The sequence below is a fragment of the Callospermophilus lateralis genome, chromosome 9 (assembly GCF_048772815.1).
Source record: "Callospermophilus lateralis isolate mCalLat2 chromosome 9, mCalLat2.hap1, whole genome shotgun sequence".
Lineage (NCBI taxonomy): Eukaryota > Metazoa > Chordata > Mammalia > Rodentia > Sciuridae > Callospermophilus > Callospermophilus lateralis.
In genome coordinates, this window is record NC_135313.1 from 9,117,404 (window position 1) to 9,130,044 (window position 12,641).

Consider the following 12,641-nt stretch of genomic DNA (forward strand, 5'->3'; position numbering starts at 1 on the left):
CCTATTTCAGTGTAATATTTTGTGATTCATTATTTTTGCTATTTTAGCTTCCTGTTTTAGCGGTGATTACTAAACTTATCCCATATTTTTCCATATTAGTCGATTAAGTGATGTTCTAAAGAGAAAACGACTGCCAAAACGAGGGCCAAGAAGGCCAAAGTACTCACCTCCAAGAGATGATGACAAAGTAGACAATCAAGGTAATTCCTTTGTGAAACTGTAGGGGCAAGATGAGATAGTAAATACTGAGTCTGAAGACTCAGTGATGTTAGTTCTTTTATTAATTAATGCATTAGGGAGGTGAGTCTTAAACTCTGTGGTTCTCATTAATTATGCTAAAATTACTTAACTGTTCTTTTTCTTTTCATAGCTAAAAGCCCCACTACTACTCAGTCACCTAAATCATCTTTCCTGGCAAGCTTGAATCCAAAAACATGGGGAAGGTTAAGTGCACAGTCCAACAGTAACAACATTGAGCCCGCTCGAACTGCAGGAGTTAGTGGTCTTGCCAGAGCTGCCTCAAAGGACACAATATCCAATAATAGGTGAAGTGGGGGGGGTTAATTCTGTTTTGCTTCTATTCTTATATCAGAAACCTTAACATTGTTTCATTCAGCACATTTATTGTGTGGAGATGATGCGTGGACACAGAACTTTAATTTGTTCTCAGAAGTGGCATAGCTCAAGGATGAGGTATATTTTCAATTCATGAACCCTGCATCTGGCTTTTTCCTACATTGCATCTTACTCCCAGCTTGAGTTTTAAAATGTAATATATATATATTCAAAACCAAATTATGTTCCGGATGGAAACTTTCCCTTCGTTTTGTTTTAGAGAAGGAAAAGCTGGTATTTTCTGTCCACACATGTTTTTATGACAGAAATTTTCTCCCCATTTCAATCGAATGTAAGGATTTGGAGGAGAATCTTTTTTTTTTTTTTTTTCTTTTTAAGAACTTGGAACTGTCAGCTAAACTATTTCATACTAATTTACAAATTAGCTTTAGAGGTCTTTGGGAGTTTTTTTGTTTTGTTTTTTGGCTCTGAATATAGAATACCAACATGTAACTTTCTCTGTAAATGAGAAATTTCAAAAAATTAAATGCCATTGAGAAAATATACACACTTTAAAAAAAGTGGTGATTTTTAGTTTTTTTTTCTGAATTTCAGTTAATAAAAATAATTAAGCATATATATTTCTGAAACCACCAGCACTTGTAATTTAAAATCCAGATCTTTTTGTCATACCTTATCACACATCTACAGGGTGCATGTTTCTCAATAGTTTTTTACTTCAGCTTTCCAGGGAACACAAGTAAGGACACCTTGGATATGTCTGTACTTTAGGAAACAACCATGTAAAATTTCATTTTGGTAAACACTTAGGAAATCATTACCTTGGTAGAGTAACAAGAAATTAGAATATCTTGTTTACTGTTCAAGTAATGACCTAAAATGTATTTTAAGTACCTCAAAGTGAAACAATTTGGTTACTATGGAACCTGAATTTATTCATCTGAGCCTAGGCCAGAAAGCGTTTTAAATGTGGTTATTTACTTTCTTTCTATCAAAACTCATAATATAAACACTGAGAATTTAATATCTCCCTTTTCCTTGTAGAGAAAAAATTAAAGGTTGGATTAAGGAGCAGGCACATAAATTTGTAGAGCGTTATTTTAGTTCTGAGAATATGGATGGAAGCAACCCTGCACTGAATGTCCTTCAGAGACTTTGTGCTGCAACTGAACAACTCAACCTCCAGGTATCATGTCTCTTTCAGCATCTTTTTATTCTTGCTATTTCTTTTCTTGATGACTCTCCCGTTTTCTGTGGATTTAGCTATCATGGGTCTACTTTTTTTTTTTTTAATCAAATATGTATCTTTACTACTAACATTTCTTGTCTCTTGACTGTTGTAATTCATCATCTTGTCATGAAATGTAGTAGAAAGTTAATCTTTCACTTTCTTTTCTTCACATTCCATTATTTCTTGATAAATGAAGAAATTTCAGAAATGTCCCTCAAGCATATATCTTTTCTAAACCTTTTTGAACTGATAATAATAAAGTTGGCTGGTGTCTCCCATGCTTTTCTCCACCTGGGATCTCATAATGTTGGAGGGGGCAGAGGCTTAACAATCCTTGTACGTTTCATATGATGGGTTTTTTTTGGCGGGGGGTGGAGGGGTGTGTTTATGTACTTTGAACAACTTTGGTTTAATTTTTCTAAGAAATCATCCATTACTTTAGGATTTTGAGTGTGTTAACTTGAAGTCATATTTTGTATTCTTAGGTCATCTTTTCCTTCTGGTAGTATATCCTCTTATTTTTCAATTTATATTCTTTCTCCTCTTTAAAGAAAATGACATTGGCTAAATAAGTAGATCTTTTTTTTCCCCCTTGTTATTTTGAATAGATTTTCTTTTTCGTGTAATATATAACTTTCTTGTGTGTCTTGGTATCAGATTGTATTTTTCATGGATTTATTAAGAATGTATCATTCCCTTGACCTCTTTGGGCTCTACATCCCTCATCCCCTTTTAAAAATATATTTATTTATTTTTTAGTTGTATTTGGATACAATACCTTTATTTACTTTTATGTTGTGCTGAGGATTGAACTCAGGGGCCTTGAATGTGCTGGGCAAGCGCTCTACCGCTAGCCACAACCACCTCCACCCCCACTGCCCTTTTAATGTAGTTTTTTTGCAAATTTTGAGGCGGGTCTCACTAAGTTGCTGAGGTTGGCCTCAAACTTGTAATCCTGCCTCTTACGTGGATTACAGTTTTGCATCACTGTCCCTAGCTTTATCCTTCTTTTTTAAAGGTATTGAGAATATATTTATTTCCCTCTGGGGAAATGTGAATTTTGTGTTAATAAGTGTTGTTTAAGTCAATATAGAAATACTATTCACAACTCTTCTCCCCCCCCACCCCCCAACCAGGTGGATGGTGGAGCTGAGTGCCTTGTAGAAATCCGTAGCATAGTCTCAGAATCAGATGTTTCGTCATTTGAAATCCAGCATAGTGGATTCGTGAAGCAGCTGTTGCTATATTTGACATCTAAAAGTGAAAAGGATGCTGTGAGCAGAGAGATCAGATTAAAGAGATTCCTTCATGTATTTTTTTCTTCTCCAGTAAGTTGTCTAATAATATTTGTGTATCTCAATATCAGAGTCAGTATTCACTAATGCATGTGTTTTCATCCCAGTAATAAAATTTATAATAGATGTTAGTCAGGATATCAATGCAAGTTTCTGCCTTGCTATAATACATTTGGGCTCCTTGAATTGCTATGTATCAAAGTAAATAGTAAATCAGTGAAATGGTGATTTTAATGAAGCCCATGTTAATTTGTGTGGTTATGGTATCTTTTTTTCCCCAGTTATAGTTAGACACAGTATTTTATTTATTTTTATGTGGTGCTGAGGATCGAACCCAGGGTCTTGCACATGCTAGGCGAGCACTCTACCACTGAGCCACAATCCCAGCCCTGGTTATGGTACCTTGAGGTGTTTTCTCCCACCTGTAAGATAAGCCATTAATCTCTTACCTCTTATTATTTTTTCTTCTCAACATTTGTTTTAGTTTTCAATATCTACTTTTAGGAAAGTAGGTAGATATAGTGTAGCTATGGCCATAAAACAGGCTATAAAATATTTCCATTTTGTACATAAAACAGTCCTAGCAGTTCCATTCAAGTGTACTCCTTCATCATTTTATAATGTAGATTATACATCCAAGAACCACAGGCTGGCTCCCCGCTCTTCACTCACTGACTACATTTGAATTCTCTTAATTTAACTTTCTCCTGTTTATAGGTGCCTTAGAGAAGCATTCCCTCAGGAAGTTTCTTTCTGGATTATCTGGGTATTGGGCCTACAGGTTACTCTTTTGTATTAGCAGAACTCTTTAACCATGCCCTTATAGTGCTCACAAGCATTTGAAACTGCTTGTATTATTTTAATTTATGGGACTACCTAATGCACAGTTGATGCTTATTGGAGATTAAATAGATAACATGACACCATTGGATGTTTTATGCCATGCTTGAGGAAAAAGATAAAAATAAGTAGAATAATTCTTTTTCCTAAAACTGTTTATTAAATTTTCTTGTGGGAGTAGTATTCTATTCTCAAAAGACCTCACTTAACCAATGGTTTATTTATAACTTTAGCTTCCTGGAGAAGAGCCCATTGGAAGAGTAGAACCAGTGGGTAATGCACCTTTGCTGGCATTAGTTCACAAGATGAACAATTGCCTCAGCCAGATGGAACAATTTCCAGTCAAAGTGCATGATTTCCCTAGTGGAAATGGGACAGGCGGCAGGTAAGGACCATTGCTTGGGTATGCCCTTGCCACTGGAAATTTGGTGGTTATTTTAAGGTAAAGTGGCAAGGGGTCTGGTAAAGTCTTGGTCTGCCTGAAGAATATTCTTCTGTAATGACTGAAGAAACTGTGTATCTAAAGAAAGAATTGAATGCTTTTTATCTTTAAGATTATACCATGTGTCTTAAGTCTGATGTTTTAAAAGTATGGAAACCAGTGACTGTTGGCAACTTTTGTAAGAAACTTAGTTTTCCTTAAATTGATATACCTTAATATATAAAGCCTCTGCAAGAATTTTGTGGATATGAATAATAAAATATTTACACAGTCTGATTCCATATATAAGTTGTCATAACCTTATATTTTGATGGGTTTTTAACAAGTAAGTCTAATTTAGAAGTTGTATTGACAGAAGTTGTTGGGTTTTTTTTTTATGATGTAGATTTAAGAATTTGTGGGATTACAGAAAGAATTGATTGTAAAAGTTAATATGTTGTGTGTTTTGGAATGTTACAGACATCATGGAGTATTGTGACTGAAAATAAGAAATCTGTTTCATTCTAAAACCCACAGTCTGAGGTGTTCTAAAAACATTTGAGAACTTTTGATTGACCAAAAAGCACATATTTTTAAATAAAGCTATCACACATAGAGTAGGGTTGTTTACTGCCTTTGAAAGTTAAAATGTAGTATGATGTATTCATTTTGGATCATTATACTGTCCTGCAGTAACTATGACATAAAAGGATATTTTCAGCTCTGCTGAAGAAAAACCATGAAGCTTTTCATTTCTGTTAAATTTGTATGAAATATGTATGCTTAATATGTATATAATAGAATATTATACTTCTATTTGCTTTTATATAATCTTATAGAAAAACACATTTTAAGTTTGTTTATCTAACTCTTGCCTAGTGGAAATGGGATAGAACTTTTCAGAAATGAGATATTAAGCATCATTACCAGATGTTAAGTGCAGTAGCTTTAACTGTTTTCATTCTAGAGTATATGATAAAATAAATTTCAAAGGTTAGTTTTTAAAATAACTTCATAGCTGAAATCTTTGGCAGCAAAAACAGAGGTCTCTATTTTTTTTTAATGGAATTTAATATGAAAGGACAGAATATTATACAAGTGGGTATGCTCAAATAGTTAAATTTTAATTTCAGAGGTACAACCAAATATCCATGGTGTGGTATTTCTGCTCATATAGATTCATGGTAGGACAAACTGAATGTTGATGTGTGCATACACACTCATCTTTTTTACTTCTTAGTAGCTTTTACTATAATAAATTGCTTTATTGGCTTTCTCATTTATGGAACTATAAGTGCTTTTTTTATGCTCTAGGAAAATGAATATATTACTTTTTATTTGAATTAATGTGTATGAATTATGGAAAATAATAGAATAACTTTTTTTCATAAATTATTTTGAGCTTTTCTCTCAACAGAGGATCACAGGCTTTAAAATTTTTCAACACACATCAGTTGAAATGCCAATTACAAAGACATCCTGACTGTGCAAATGTGAAGCAGTGGAAGGGTGGACCTGTCAAGATCGACCCCCTGGCTTTGGTACAAGCTATTGAGAGATACCTTGTAGTTAGAGGTACTTTTCATATATGCATTTGTGTATCTGTGTATTTGAGATGGAATTAGTAGTGAGAGAGATGCACACTATTTCCATATTTGCTGCTTCTGATAAAATCTAGACAATAGCAACTTGTGTTTCTTCTTTCAACCAGCCCCCTTTTTTCCTGTTTTGCAGTGCTGGGCATAGAACCTGGGCCTTGTGAACACTAGACAAGTACTCTATCACAGAGCCATACCCCAGCCATTTCTTATTATAGGGACATGTTGTACTTATTAGGGGTTGACTGCTTAATTGAGAAGAACTAATTTTTCATGTTGGAATGCAATAGAAAGGTCATTTTGTGTTTGAGAATTTTCTTAGCTCTTTCTGTTTTATAGCTCAGACTATGATATGAACATTTTTTTTCTTAAAAAATATCAATTTAATAGTACATATAGGCTTTTCTTTCACCCAGTAAAATTATTAGACTTTTAACATTCTTCTTTGTATTTAGGGTATGGAAGAGTAAGAGAAGATGATGAAGACAGCGATGATGATGGATCAGATGAGGAAATAGACGAGTCTCTGGTAAGATTACTAGTCCCATCATGTTGTATAATATAGTAGTTAACCATTGTCAACCACTGTCTGAAAACATAATGTGGAAAATTCCAGAAATAATTCATTAGTTTTAAGTAACTTTCATATAACTTTTACCACGGTATATTGTGATAGTTATATATTTTATTATTAATCTCTTACTGTGTACCTGGTTTATAGATTAAACTTTATCATAGTTATGTGTATATAGGAATAAATGTGGTACATACAGATTAAGCATTTCTAATTTGAAAATCCAAAGTCTGAAACGTTGAGCACCAACATGATATCACAAGTGGAAAATTCTGTACTCTGGACATCATGGCTTAGGTTATAGTCAAAATGAATTGTGAAAATATAATTTCAAGGCTGTGTGTATAAAGTGCATATAAAACTAACTTGAATTTCCTGTTTTGACTTGGATCCCACTCCCAAGATAACTTGTGATATATGTGAAAATATCCCCAGATTTGAAGGAAAAAAAAAAAATCAAACCTGAAATACTTCTGATCCCAAGCATTTCCAAAAGGGATCCTTGGCCTATATGGGGGCTTCAATACTGTCTGTTTTTTCAAACATCCACTGAGGAGCCTAGAATGTAACTCTGACAGATAAGGGTGGTCAACTGTACAAAGGCAGTACCTATAGCTTAAATTGATTTTCCTTTGCTTTATTCAGGCTGCTCAGTTCTTAAATTCAGGAAATGTAAGACACAGGCTACAGTTTTACATTGGAGAACATTTGCTACCATATAACATGACTGTGTATCAGGCAGTACGGCAATTCAGTATACAGGCTGAAGATGAAAGGGAGTCCACGGATGATGAGAGCAATCCTCTAGGGAGAGCTGGTATTTGGACAAAGACTCATACAATATGGCAAGTGTGAAAATTATTTCTTTTGGTATTTTATGAACTTTGAAAACTGTTCATATGTCTTGGAACTCATATCAAAGTCATGGTGGGCTTTTGTACCTTAAGTTCTGTGTTTTAATTATGAAAAGCCACTTCAAGTAATCATGTGCACATATGTGTGTGTATGTAGCTTCCTCATTCAGTCTACTAGAAAACTTATTCAAGGGCAATAATAAATGACAGTTTACCTTTCTAGATGTATCTCGGCTCTTTAATTGAGACAAAAATGTTTTCATAAGGTGATATTGCATTAGATAATAGGAAGTTTGGCATCTTTGACTTCAGAGAGGCATTATTGGATGTAGCCTGCTGCATTGCCTGTTAGTGTGACTACTTATATTTGAAGAGAGACTTTCTTCCAGAGCCACTCTTGGAAATCTCAGGTGGCCTCTCCTAGGAAGGTGGTAAATGTGGTCTCTTCTAGGAAGCCGTCCCATTGGTAATTCTCTAAATCCAAACTACAGGGAGACAACATAGACTTCACAGAGTTCAGGGAACTCTGTTTGGTTTTGAGGAATAATTTGCAGTTTTAAAATCTACATTTGTTTTACACACTGCCTTATCATTTTAGGTACAAACCTGTGAGAGAAGATGAAGAAAGTAATAAAGATTGTGTTGGTGGTAAAAGAGGAAGAGCCCAAACAGCTCCAACAAAAACTTCCCCTAGAAATGCAAAAAAGCATGATGAGTTGTGGCATGGTAAGATGATGCATAAAGGGGAAAGGAGTCTTCTTGTGTTCATGGTTTTAAATATATGTGAAATATACCTAGTGAAGTCTTAGTGAATAGAGTTTAGAAATGAATTACTACAAATAGTTTGATTGGTTTGAATCAAATCCTTGACTTAAGTATATAGAAAATGAGAAGTATCCAAAAAACTCGTTATTTCATGAAGGGTGAAGCAAATTTCACTAGTAGAACATACTCACTAAAGAAGAGACTGGTGACTGGTTTTGGTAGATTGGCCCTTAATTTTTTTGTCATTCGTTATAATTATTAATCTAACAAATTATAGAAAAACTAAAAAGTGAATGACATGATATAATGGCTACAAAATGAAGCACAGTCACATCCCATGTGACTTATTTTCCCTTGTAGTAGTACTACTATAATTTGGCACCCTAGTCTCACCATATTTTATATGATGGTAAGAATACCTTAGAGTTAAGTAACATAGCCTAACATGGAGCCAATCCCATTACAGTAATTTTCGGATACTGGTTTCCCTGGTCCAAGGAAATAAGAGCATTATAGTAATATTTTTTCATAAAACTAAGTTTGTTCTATTTAAAGGCTCTTTAAAAGCCAGGCATGGTGGCATATTACTATAATCCTAGCAGGTCGGGAGGCTGAAGTTGGAGGATTTCAAGTTCAAAGCCAGCCTCAGCAAATTTTTTTTTTTTTTTTTTTTTTTTTTTTTTTTTTTTTGGTGCTGGGGATTGAACCCAGGGTCTTATGCATTTGAGGCAAGCACTCTACCAGCTGAGCTATATCCCCAGCCCAAGCCTCAGCAATTTAGTGAGACCCTGTTTCCAAACAAAAAATAAAAGTTGCTGGGATATGGCTCAGTGGCCCCTGAATTCAGTCCCTGGTACCGGAGGTGGGGGAGAGAATGGAGGGACCTCTTAATTTTGAAGATGGTATAGTGTTTTTCTTGGTCTTTAAATAAAAGTGTCTCTGTTTTAGCTGGGTGCAGTGGTGCACACCTGTAATCCCGGGGGCTGGGGAAGGCTATCTTGAGACAAGAAGATAGAAGGTTCAAAGCCAGTTTCAGCAACAGCAAAACCCTAAGAAACTCAGTGAGACCCTGTCTCTAAATAAAATCCAAAATAGGGCTGGGGATGTGGCTCAGTGATTGAGTAAACTGCCCCCCCCCCAAAAAAAAAACTTAAAAAAAAATATTTTTAGTTGTAGATGGCAGAATAACTTTATTTTATTTATTTATATTTATGTGGTGTGGAGGATGGAACCCAGTGCCTCACACACTAGGCAAGTGCTCTACCACTGAGCTACAACCCTAGCCCCAGTGTCTTTTTTTTTTTTTAATAGAGTGATGATGTTGGGATTTTTCATTTTTTTCACTTAGTGAAACAATTGTCATCTATTTTTACTATTTTCAGACCTTATTTATTTTTTTTAAATGCAGTTATTAAAATCTAAGAATAAAGGTACTGCGGATCCTACTTAAGAACTATCATAATCTCTTCATACTCCTAAACCTTGGATTAAGTAACTAAATCTCTTTTACTAGTACAATTTGGGGATATTTATCTGTCTTATGTGACAGTTTTAAGTTGTATATGAAAAATTCAGGATATTTCCTTAACAGACAACTTAAATTTAATAGGTCTGTTTTTATTGTTAGCTGCTATTTCTGGTATAAAGGAGAGATGTAAATGAGTTTTTTTTTTTTAATTTTATTTTATATTGAGTATGGTATAAGCCTGGATATTTTATGTAGAAGATGAAAAGGAAAAAGTAACTGTGTTTTGATACCTTACCAGTAGTAAGATCAAGAATTAAATGACATAGCTTCTGGCTGCTGTTTTAGCCCTGCGTCCACTGGCTTAATAGTTGGAACTTTAATTAAAACTTAAACTTTGGTCTTTTATTCTCTAGATGGAGTTTGCCCATCAGTATCAAATCCTTTAGAAGTTTACCTCATTCCCACACCTCCTGAAAATATAACCTTTGAAGACCCATCATTAGATGTGATCCTTCTTCTAAGAGTTTTACATGCCATCAGTCGATACTGGTATTATTTGTATGATGTGAGTAATGTTACCTAAGAAGTTCTTATGGTCTGTTACTCATGACCTATTATCTCATGGGTTTTGTTCAGTTATAAATTTGTTAACCTAGAAACAGTGATTCAGCTAGCTAAATGCAAGGATCCTAGCCTAGTGAAGTACAACATACCTGTTCATGGAAACTTTGTCCCCACTTTTATTTTTCCTGTATTACATTCTTGGATTAGTTCTCTTGGCTTTAGGAAATATTCTCTAGGTATACGTTTATTAAATTAAAACATTTAGCCAAATTTTCATTTATTGAAGTTATGGTGTATATCAAGTAAAATGTTGGGTAGCAGTTGCATGCTGCTTTTGATATTTAAATATGTAGGGGAAAGAGGAAGAGTTGGCCTCTACTGAGCTCGTACCTGTGGCTTCATGGGAGTGGGCTGACGGTAGTTACAGCATTGTGTCATAGGAATTCTTTAAATTAGGACAGTCTAGTAAGAAGCTGTATGTTGGAAACCCAGAGGTGAAACCTAGGTGCTATGCATACGTTTTGTGATAAAGGAAGGAATTGTAAATATAATCTTAATGTTTTACTACATGTAGACTTTTGTTTGTTTTTAACATTTTACAGAATGCGATGTGCAAGGAGATTATTCCAACTAGTGAATTTATTAACAGTAAGTTGACAGCAAAAGCAAATAGGCAGCTTCAAGATCCCTTAGTAATCATGACAGGAAACATCCCAACATGGCTTACTGAGCTAGGAAAAACCTGGTAAGACAGTCACTTTTTACTGGTCCTATGAATGTTATTGAGTTGGTCTTTATATATTTTATTACAGAATCATTGTCTTCAGTTGATCTCTTTATTAACACTGTGATATTTAATCACAACTTACATAGTAGTATAGCTTTATCATACAAACTAGTCAAGCTGCAGCTGGTATTAGTTCTCTCTGAAAATATGTGTCTAAATTATATGTGAAATGGAAAAAACCTACTCAAGATACTTGATTGAGAAAAGTCCAATCTTTTGCCATCATAAAATTAAGACTCCAAAAGTGTAGTTGCTTACTTCTGTTTGAACCTATTTGATCCAGAGGCTGTAAACCTACACTAATAAATACAATGGCCACTCATCAAGTGTGGCTATTTACATTGAAGTTATTCCAGTGAAATAAAATTAGAAATTGATTTTTTTTCAGTGGCATCAGCCACATCTTTACATGGCTGCTGTACTGGACAGAACATCTGATACAGAACATTTGAGTTTGTATAGGGCGTGATCTTGACAGCAATATCAGGAACTCCCAAGACCTACATCAAGAGGTGGCCAGACCCTGGTGCAGTAGTGCTGCAGCATTTATTCTTTGAAAATGAGTTGCTGCCTTTGACAGTTTTGATGAGTTAAACAAAGACCAAAGCTGGAAGAAAAAAATAATGAAGTAGTAAATCTGTCATTTATGTCTATGAGGCATGGTAGGGGTGGGTAGGTTTGCTGAATTCACTTTTCACGGGGCATTGATAGCCTTATGAAGTGGTGGTGATCTTTAAAATTTACTGAAATCCCTTGGGAAGATTAAAGATGATCCTGGATAGACTTGATGTAAGTGTGGGAATTTAAGGTTAAATTTTAGGTTTTATATTAGGCCATTTAGTATCACTTGGCATTTAGAAATTTCAGCAAGAGCTGGGTGAGGCGTCGTGTGCCTGTAGTCTCATCTATTTAGGAGGCTGGTATGAGGATTGCTTGAGCTCAGGAGTTTGAAAACAATTTGGGCAATATAGTGAGACCCTGTCTCAAAAAACTTCAACAAGAATAATGAAATTCGTTATTTTGCTTAGACTATTTTATTGGTTCTATTTATAATTATTACTTTGATTATATGAGAAGTTGTTTCTAATACAGATTACTTAATGGCTTGTCATTCTTATCCAGATAATAAATTTATATTGGCATTTTTTTTTTTTTTTTTTTTTACAGCCCATTTTTCTTTCCTTTTGATACCCGGCAAATGCTTTTTTATGTAACTGCATTTGATCGGGACCGGGCAATGCAAAGATTACTTGATACCAACCCAGAAATCAACCAGTCTGATTCTCAAGATAGCAGAGTTGCACCTAGATTGGATAGAAAAAAAGTAAGTATCTCCCAAAATACTCAACATGAGCTTTTCAAAATCATGGGAATATTAAAAATTATGTCTATTGAATCAGATCCATTGATCCTTTTCACTTCATTAACAAACCACTCTGTACTAGTCAGCTCTAGTGTTGCTAACTTTGTCTCCTGCACTTTTAATCTTTACTCCAGAGTCATGACTGAATTACAGTGCCGAGACCTAGTCCTACACCCTGACCATCACTGCCTTTTACTTATTATTTTTCTGTTCATTTCCCTCTTCTGCTGAAGATTCAAGTATCTCTTCCAAAAGGTTTTATCTCCAAAATGCTCATAGGACCTATTAGCCATTACATAAAGAAG

The 12,641-nt window shown here is 34.7% G+C and overlaps 1 protein-coding gene across 18 annotated transcripts in view; it reads left to right on the forward strand.

Moving 5' to 3' along the window:
- Trip12 (thyroid hormone receptor interactor 12) overlaps positions 1-12,641 on the forward strand; it is a 147,956-nt gene that overhangs the window by 114,622 nt on the left and 20,693 nt on the right. For 12 of the 18 annotated variants that reach the window (XM_076866231.2, XM_076866226.2, XM_076866232.2 and 9 more), the window contains 12 exons: positions 100-200; positions 371-545; positions 1,621-1,762; positions 2,944-3,135; positions 4,176-4,327; positions 5,766-5,938; positions 6,417-6,490; positions 7,181-7,380; positions 7,988-8,115; positions 10,036-10,187; positions 10,789-10,931; positions 12,141-12,297. In XM_076866231.2, coding sequence (XP_076722346.1) covers positions 100-200; positions 371-545; positions 1,621-1,762; positions 2,944-3,135; positions 4,176-4,327; positions 5,766-5,938; positions 6,417-6,490; positions 7,181-7,380; positions 7,988-8,115; positions 10,036-10,187; positions 10,789-10,931; positions 12,141-12,297 — 1,789 coding nt within the window. The remainder of the gene's footprint in view (positions 1-99; positions 201-370; positions 546-1,620; positions 1,763-2,943; positions 3,136-4,175; positions 4,328-5,765; positions 5,939-6,416; positions 6,491-7,180; positions 7,381-7,987; positions 8,116-10,035; positions 10,188-10,788; positions 10,932-12,140; positions 12,298-12,641) is intronic. The other 6 variants (XM_076866233.2, XM_076866234.2, XM_076866237.2 and 3 more) reach the window with 1 other exon arrangement.